The following is a 9,163-nucleotide window of genomic DNA, read 5'->3' as shown; positions in this document are numbered from 1 at the left end:
CAGTGAAGGTGAGGAGGGGTCTCTGCTCCCCAGGGAGCCCCCAGCACACAGGGGACGTGAAATGGCTGCAGCGTCACCCCATTCCTCTGGTGAAACAGCTCTGGGGGGGCCCCAGGCTCTGCTCGAGTCCCACCGCAGCAGCCCTGAAGCAGGGCCAAGGTGGGCACAGATGAGGGGGTGCAGGTGAGGGGATGGATACAGGTGAGGGGGTGGCACAAGTGAGGGGATGGCACAGGTGCAGGGATGGCACAGGTGAGGGGGTGGCACAGGTGAGGAGGTGGTGCAGGTAAGAGGGTGGATATAGATGAGGGTGTGGCACAGGTGAGGTGGCACAGGTGACAGGGGGGGCACAGGTGAGGGGGTGGCATAAGTGAGGTGGTGGCACAGATGAGGGGGTGGCACAGGTGAGGGGATGGCACAGGTGAGGGGGTGGCACAGGTGAGGGGTGGGCACAGGTGACGGGGTGGCACAGGTGAAGGTGTGTCACAGGTGAGGTGGCGTAGGTGAGGGTGTGGGCACAGGTGATGTGGTGGGCATAGGTGAGGTGGTGCAGGTGAGGGGGTGGCACAGGTGAGGGGGTGGGCAYAGTGAGRGGATGGCACARYTGAGGRACTGCCTCCAGCCCCGTTTTGTAACGGCCATAAGCAGCTCAGAGCAGCTTTACCCCTGYGATGAGTGTGACCCTGGATAAGCTCCTTGGGGTCTGGAGACTCACCCTCACCCCACCCCTTTCTCCTCACGCACGGCGAGACGGTCCCAGGTCCCTTCTGCCACCAGCTCCGAGCTCCTGGGTGTCACCAACACCTGGACAACCCCTCGAAGTGGCACCCAACCACCACACCCGACCCTGCCGCATCCCCCGCCTCACAAATAATCCCGCTCTCCTGTTTGGGAAAGTCAAAGCAGCTCAGAGCAGGKCCAGATGATCCCCAGCTTAGGGATTTAGTGGTGCCATCATCACAGCCAGCTCAGCACCTCGGTGCAGGGGCAGCGTGTCAGTGTGTCAGTGAGTCAGCACATGGCGCACACGCGTGTGGACGAACCCCTCCACACGGGAACACTCTCACCGAAACGGGGAAAACGGGAAAATTTTCCTTGCTGGCAAGAGAAAACGCATTTCTGGTGTCTGGGTGGGATGCTCCACGTGGCTGGGCTGCAATTTGGGAWTCGGGAAGGGAACGGGGTGATTCTACAGAAACCCCACGTGTCCACCGTGCGCTTCCCGGCTCTCCCAGCGTGTGCACGGCAGCACGTGCCCCCGGGACACGGACCGGGGCTCCGGGAGTGCCCGGGAGGCTGAGGCATCCTGCAGGTGCCCTTGGCTTTTCCTCCCAGCAGGGATATTTTGGGMGCGTGGTGATAGCCGCAGTGCCCCGGGCGCCGGGGGGATGCCCGCTGCTGCGCTGGCTGATGAAAGCTGCCCTTTGGTCGCTGGCAGGAACAAGCTGGGAAATCGAGGGGGTTTTGTCCCCAGATAAAACGGCCCCAAGCTGAGCTTTGAGCGGGCGCTTGCGCAACGGGGAGCCGGGCCAGCGTGTGGGATCTCGGCGGGATGAGCAGGGGGCATTGGCTCCTGCTGCAGGAGCATCCCACCCCAAATTCTGCAGCAGAGAGCATCCCACCCCAAATTCTGCACCAGACTCTCTGTGATGGGGTTGAGATTGGGGTCACTGGGTGGTGTTTAGGGGAGCACATATGAGGGACTGGGGAGGTGGGATATGGTCAGCGGCTTTGCAGGATTTTGGGCTGGGCTGCGGCTCAGAATTTGAGATCATCCCCACGCCAGAGGCAGAGTGATCAGCGCTCCATTTGGGATTGCTCCAGGGGAAGAACAGCATCTCCAGGTTGGGTGATGCCTCCCAGTACCCACCCTGCTGGGACACGGCTTTGATGCTCCCACTGCAGACCACCCCTCTCCAATCCCCAGCGAGGATTCCTGGGATTCCCAGCCCCTGCTTKATTCCTGGGAACCCCATCTTTGGGGAAAACCCCTCTGTAGAGGCCTCGAGAACACACAAGGAGCATCTAAACCCCACAACTTCCAGTATGGCAGCGCCACGCAGCTTCTGTGCCATCCCAGCCCTTCTGGCCAAGCAGGACCCTCTCCCTCACCCCATCCACGCAAGTGCTCCCAGGAGAAAACAGCCAGAGCCTGRATGTTGCATTTCCACCCATTTATTTGGGAAGCCACGCCAAAATGTTCTGTAATAAATTAAAGCAGAGGCCATGTGGGTGCATGAGGAARGGGAAGGCAGAGAGGATGGAGCACCAGGGAGTCCCACCGGCTTCGAGAACTGAGGAAGCAGGGATAGCTGCAAAACCAGTGGCACAAAACAAATCTGTGCATTTGAGTGTGGTCTTGAAGGCAAAGTTKGAGCCAGACCTCCCTGAACGGAGGCACCGGGCTGGAGGAGACCTGGCTGGTGGGTGGGAACGGGGGAGGAAAGCACAAACCCAGGGAAAGGGGAAGCACTCAGCACCAGGAACTCGGCCCTCACAGCCCCAAGGCTTCCAGGGATCAGAGAAGTTTGTCCAGTCACTGCTGTTTGGGGGTTCTTGATGAAGTCCTATCCTTCATCCTCCTCCCCCAGACCTGTTATTTGTGCCGTTCTGTCCCCAAAACCAGGCCTGAGTTGGGTGCAGGAAGGTTTTTTTTTGCAGCAGCAGGGACAGGTGGGCTCATCGTCCTCCAGATGAGGCTGGAGGAAGCAGATCCGTTCCTGCATCCCACTCTGCTCCCGAGGAAGCCACATCCCAACCCTTCATCAGACACTGAATGTGAACCAAGGGGGCCCCCACACCAGAGGGGACCCCCAGAAATGTGGGATCTGCTTGGGAACAGGGATGTCCGGAGTCATCAGCACCCCCAGCCCAGGTTTGGGCAGTCCACRGTGGCCTTGGCTCTGTCCCAGATGTCCCCAGAGCCCCCTGCTCCAGGCGCTGTCTGGACACAACCCTCCCTCCCTCCCAACCTTTCCAAAGCTGTCCATCGYACCGAGGGCTCACTCCAGCTCACACAGACCTCTCCAGCTGCCTCCCCCTCCACCAGATAGACAATCCTGGAGAAGCGGGGAGGATCCCAGCACATCTCCCCCAGCCCTAACTACAACCACAGGCATCAACAATCATGTCGGGAATGTCAGTCTTGACGATATTGCTGTTGCGATCGAAGTAGAGCACGGAGAGCGGCCGGCGCCGCGTGGGCACGCAGCAGGAATGCCCCGACGCCTGGATGTTGTTGGCTTTGACGAGGTTGAAGACGGCTGTGTGGAARGAAGAGGCCATGCCGGGGCTGCCTGCCACGTGCAGAGGGCACTGGCCCACGCARTAGTTTATCTGGTAGCCCTCGGGCTTAATGATCCAGTCGTTCCAACCGATGTCGCGGAAATCCACGTAGTAATCCTTGCGGCAGCAGAGGTTGGAGTTCTGGCTRCAGCGGAGGCTGCGCTTGGCCACGCGGTGTTCGGGCTCCCTCAGCTTCACTTTGGCCACCAGGAAGGGCTGGTGGGACCAGCTGGCGTTGAACGACGCCGTGACATCGCTCCCGTCACCGCGGCTCTCCAGTTCCAGCCGCAGGGTCCGGCTCTGCCCCTCGAAGAAGCTCTGCAGAGCCGGCAGGAGGGGGAAGGAGCGCCAGCCGCTGCCCGCAGCGCTCAGCCGCCTCTCCCCCAGCAGCGTGCGGTTGCCCCCCGCTGCAGCCCCGGCCTCACCGGCCAGGAAGATGCTCAGGGTGAGGCTGGGGCGGGGCACTCGCAGGTAGAGCCAGAGCTGAGCCTGCAGGATGCGAATGTCCTGGTCCTGCGCCTGGCTGAACTGGAACCGCAGCCCCAAACCGGAGGGAGATGTGAGATCTGAGGGGAGAAARGGATGAGGAGGTGAGCACTGAGGGATGCTCCCCCGCCATCCAGAGAGGCAAGACTTTCAGCTTCTTCTCAGGAAATCCCTGCAAACTTCTCTCCCTCCGCGGGGTAGTCTGTCCTCCACTCTCCCCAGGGAATGGAACCTCCGCAATGGGGGGCTGTCCCACACTGCCTGGCAGAAGGGAAACCTGCTCTCACCTGGTCCTTCGTCACAGAGTGAGGCTGGAAAGTGTTTCCAGCCCCATCGAACCCTGCAGCTCCCAACTCTGACTCCTCAGGAGTCCCAGGCACCCTGGGGATCCCCATATTTGGTGGGCGGGGGGATTGCAGCCCCTCGGGTGCAGGGTCCCAACATGCAGGAGCGGGACAGGAGCCACCTCCCCCTCCCAGGCTGAGCCCCCKCGCAGCAGCGGCGCCGGGGATGTCACCGATGCGCGACAGATGCGGTGACACCCGAGTTACCCACAGCCCGCGAGGGTCCGGGGCTGCGCGTCCCTGAGGGTCCCCACGGACCCCTCACCCCGGGGCTCACCGGGCTCTCCAGCAGCGAGGGGAACCGCGTGGGCTCCCACGGTGGTCGCGCACTCACCTCTCTCCGCGAAACTGATGATCTCGTAGCCCTGCTCCTCCTCCTCCTCCTCGGTAACATCGGGGCTCCGGCGGGCGCCTCCCGCCTGCAGCCGCCGCAGGGCGCGGGCMACGGCGGCGCGGGGCACGGAGTGGGAGAGCCGCGGCCGATCGCGGAGCCGCAGCTTTTCCAGCAGCTGCTTCTTGGCCACTTCTTCCAGCAGCCGCCGCTCCGCGCCCGCCGGGCACGACGGGCAGCGCGGCTCGGCCGCCGCGCACAGAACCGCGGCCAGCAGTAGCCACGGGGCCGCGCCGCTCGCCGCCATCCGCGCCCACCGGACGGGACGGGAGCGGTGAACCGGGAGCGGCACAGACGGGGAGGGACCGTCACCGGCACCGAGGGAGCGGTACCTAGCGGACGGCACCGGGAGCGGCGTGACGGGACCCKCGTGGATGGSACGGGAGCGGCACCGGGAGCGGCACCGGGAGCAGCGCCGACGGGACGGGAGCGGCACCGGGAGCGGTGCGGCGGGGCCTTCTTTGGGCACCTGCGGCCGGGGGCGGTCCCGCCGTCCCCCCCGCCCCCCGCCATTGGCCGCTGCACCTGCCTGTCCCGTCCCGTCCCGTCCCGTCGGGGATTATCGGGATTAGCACCCCAACCCCGCCTCTCCGCGGGGGGAGCGGTGAGCAGCCCCCCCATCCTGCCCGGTTCTCGGTCCCCGCGAATTGTCGGGTCGCTGCGGGAGGAGTCCCACGGGGAGCCGAGCACCGGTTCCTGCCGTGGGTTGAACATAAGTGAGGGTCGTGCAGGGAGAATTTCAAGTGAGTGTGAGGAAATAGCGGAACGTGCAGAGATGTGTGGGCTCTGGGTGTACGTGGATTCTACCCGCGGGTCACCCTGGCATCTGCTCACGGGGAAGAGGGACCCCGGCCAGCCCCCCAATATGGGCAGCAGGATCTTCCAGAACATTCAGGGAGTGAGGGCTGGGCAAATCCTGGCGAGCAGAGTGCTGGAGCAGCTAGCCAGAGGGATGCCAGCTCACCTGGCCATCCGTGGACCCCACACACCCGCCCCCAGCCTGGCACTGCCCCCCGGGCACCCCCAAGAAATCCTGGCAATGACAATCCCTCTGAGTGCTGACAGAGGACGCAGCAGGGGTCAGGGGCTCCTGGAATGACCCCACAGCTCTGAGTTTTGGTCACTCCCACCATGTGATGGATTCTGGGGTCCCAGCCCAGCCCTTGGACCACCCGCTCCATCCTCAGCCCAGATCAGCGCTGGGAAGGGCCAGTGAATGTGAGCACCGTGTTCCCTCCTCCTCCTCATACAATAAAAAAGGGGATTTATACATCCTGAGGACTCAGGAGGTGACAGCCAGCGTCACATCAACCTGACTCTGGTTGAAGTCCAACTCTTCCTTGGACTCTTTGGAGTGGGATGTGCAGCCTGAGGCAGGGCAGAAATCTCCCRAAAGTGATGCAAGATGCCACGATGTTGGGGAATCAGCAGAGCCCAGCTGGAGCAGCAAAGCCAGGGAACTTGAAGCCCTGCCAGGCCAGCGCTCTGGCATGTCCTGCGCCCACCATGCCATGCACCGACTCCAAGGTCTTGACCACACGGAGCCCCTGGCCCTGGCCAAGCCAGAGGTGCCATGTAAACACAGTGGGCTGTCTGGGAAAAAATGCACCCACCGGAGATGATGCAACCACGGAGCAAGGGGCAAAGGGCTCAGCTGGATGGGCAGCTCCCAGAATAGCCCAGGAATGTCAACAGAGAGGAAAGATTGGGCACAGGTTGGCCCCGGGAGCACGGATCCCACAGGGCCTGGGAGCTCTGGCTGCAGGCAGGGACAGGATGGAGCAGGTGGCACTTTTAGATGAGTGCAGGGCACACGTGCTCATGGGCAAAGATGTTCCCACATGGASAGTGACTTCTTCCATGACCTGGAGTGACAGGGGTGATGTCTTCTCACTGACAGGGGACAGAGTTAGATGGGATTTTGGGAAGAAATTCCTCACTGGTGGTGAGAYGTTGGTAGGGGTTGCTCAGAGAAGYCACATCTTCAAGAGTTYAAGGCCRTTTTGGACAGGACTCAGAGCAACCTGAGGCAGTGGAAGRTGTCCCTGCCCATGGCAAGGGGTGGAACTGGATGARTTTAAGGTCCCTTCCAACCCAARCCATTCCAGGATTCTCTGATGCACATTTATAGTGTTAAGGACCCCTCCCAAATATCTGGATACCTGCTCCATTTTGGACACGCTCCTCATGTTCCATGTGCTCACTGCCCTGCTGTGCTGAATTCCTCCATCCCTGCCAGAACCCTGACAGCAGGAAACGGGATGAAATGTGGCAAAAAGGGAGAGGAATTGTCCAACACACCCACCCTCCATTCCAGGCTGGGAGAAGAGTATCCGCAATGGGATTAACCCTGGATCCCTCTGAGTGAAAAGGGATCTTCATCTRACCCATTACACMTTCAAATCKAAATTTTATTGCAAAAATTAAAATAAAAAATCCAACAACTTCCAGTGAATTARTAAYTGCAGGCTTCAATCTATCAAGTGTCATTAATCACCCCAAAAATGTCRTCGGGTTGAAATAAAATGCCAGCAAGTTTACCTACAATAATAACAGATGTATCAAAACCAGAAAAATTCTAGTTATGTCATTATTAAAAACAAACAAATCTCAGAATTACCAGCCCAAAATATGATTCAATCTGAATTACTCCAGGGCTACTGGTGTTTTTTGATGAGTGAAAGATGCAACTGAAGCACCCCACGATCCCCATCCCATTTCCAGCTCAGCAGGAGCATCCGCTCCCCATCCCCTCGCACCGCGTGCCCCCCGTCACGCTCCGGCCCCCAAATCTAGGGCAGGGGTCAGCTCAGAGCTGCAGCAGCTCTTGCACCCATTGCATAATTGTGTTGTTGATTAAGCAGTTCCCAGAAAGCAAAGCCCAGGGGCTGACCTGACCAAAATACCCGCCAAGGTCCCCCYGGGCTCAGTACCTGGTGCACACATGGCTCCGGGGGCCTCTGACCCCCGTGGCCGGTGGGGCGAACGTGGCACCCGGTGACCTGACCTGGAGGTGACAACTTGTGCAGCAGTGCCTGAGTGCAGCTCATGGAATTGTGGAATGATGGAATGGTGGAATGATTAAAGTTGGAAAAGCCTGGATGGTTGAGTTCAACTGTTAACCCAGCACAGCCAAGGCCACCACTAAAACTGTGTCCCCAGCTGCCATTTCTGCATGTTTTTGAACATTTCCAGCGATGGTGACTCCACCATTGCCCTGGGCCACCATGTTGCACTCTTTCCATGAAGAAATTTCTCTTAATGTCCAATCTAAACCTCTCCTGGCACAACTTGAGGCTATTTCCTCTTGTCCCATGGCTCATTCCTTGGGACAAGAGCACCAGTCACCACAGTGGTGCCACAGACTGGGAATGGGCCATGAGACTGGGAATGGGCCATGAGACTGGGAATGGGCCATGAGACTGGGAATTAAACATTAACTCTTCTCAAGGCAAGGGAAGGGACTGTCAGAATTTCCCACCCCTCCCGGGAGCTGGACCTGCCCGGGGGCACTTGGCACAGAGCGCTTGGACCTTTGCTTCAGGGGCTGTTGATACTGGCAAAGGGTCCCTCCAGCACATCTGTCCCCTCCTGGAGTGGAGACCGTGGGGATCTGTCCCCATCTTTGTCACATCTGCACCGGGATTGAATCCACGGATGCCACGTCCCCATGGCATTGGTTCAGGGTGGGCTCCACGCTGGCCTTACTGGTCCTGACAGGACAATCTGGCAGCACTGGGCTTGAGCCACGCTTTTCAAAGGTCCTGAAAGAGCAGGGAGGGTAGGGAGTCATTGTAGGGAGGGTTTCTGGTTCTTCACTGAGTGCACCTTCCTCACCCTGCGTGTTCCCCAGATGGAAAACGCCAGTCTGGAATTCCTGACCCGTGGTGTGGGTGAGGAAGGATTGGGTGCATCCAGGTGCTGTTTTTCTTGTGAGAATGGGACAAACCTCAGCTCAGCATCTCTGCTTGAGCTGAAGGCTCTGTGGGGCCACAGAAGTGGCCAAGAGTTTCCTTGCCCCATCCCCAATCCCTGCATGCCCACAGCTGCTGCATCGCAGGAAGCTTGGCGCTGSCTCCAGGGAAGTTGTTTGTTCAATAAATATAGACGGTGAAATGAGGCGTTGGAAAAAGAAGGGCTAAAACAAACACCAAACCCTCTTTGGGTTTGCGCAAGTGGCCTTGGATCCCAGACAGGATCGATCCCCGAGCCTTCCTCCCTTCCCATGCAGCGGGAATGCTTCAGGTCCCAGTCCTGGAGGCACCTGGACACCTGGATTTGTGGAGATGGAGGTTCCTGCTCTGTCAGGTCTGGACATGTGGGCACTGTCACCTGCTGGTGGCCCTTYCATCCCTTCTCCRGGTGTCCCAGRTCCTYCAGGGCAGCACATCCCTGCTCCAGMTGCTCRTGGCTTGTGGCTTTCTCATCCTGGAGCAGGCAGAGGAGGCAAAGCTGGGTGGGGAGAGGGTCTGACACCCCYTCCTCAYTCTTTTGTCCCTCTYCCCACCWGGATCAGCTCTGGGGYTGGCTGTCAACCCCTGCAGGTGSTGAYTGAGGTCACCYGKCTGRGGACAYGGGGGTCCCARTTCCAGTGGGACTTTATGAGAGCACCTGTCACAAAGTGTGTGCATGTGGCCAAGCACTGTCACTGCTACTG

The 9,163-nt window shown here is 59.8% G+C and overlaps 1 protein-coding gene across 1 annotated transcript; it reads right to left on the bottom strand.

Moving 5' to 3' along the window:
- Window positions 1-2,165: 2,165 nt before the first annotated feature.
- On the bottom strand, window positions 2,166-4,899 carry LOC130584139 (inhibin beta C chain-like). Its single transcript, XM_057383951.1, has 2 exons — window positions 4,450-4,899; window positions 2,166-3,851 (listed from the first exon to the last, which is right to left on the bottom strand). The coding sequence occupies exons 1-2, from the start codon at window positions 4,751-4,753 to the stop codon at window positions 3,100-3,102; spliced, it is 1,056 nt and encodes a 351-aa protein (XP_057239934.1). The 5' UTR covers window positions 4,754-4,899; the 3' UTR covers window positions 2,166-3,099.
- Between the last annotated feature and the right edge of the window lie 4,264 nt (window positions 4,900-9,163).

Source organism: Malurus melanocephalus, unplaced genomic scaffold (genome assembly GCF_030028575.1).
Source record: "Malurus melanocephalus ecotype Western Australia unplaced genomic scaffold, MMel_1.1 scaffold_670, whole genome shotgun sequence".
NCBI lineage: Eukaryota > Metazoa > Chordata > Aves > Passeriformes > Maluridae > Malurus > Malurus melanocephalus.
Note: the sequence above shows the minus strand (reverse complement) of the source record. Positions and strands in the feature narration are given on the sequence as shown.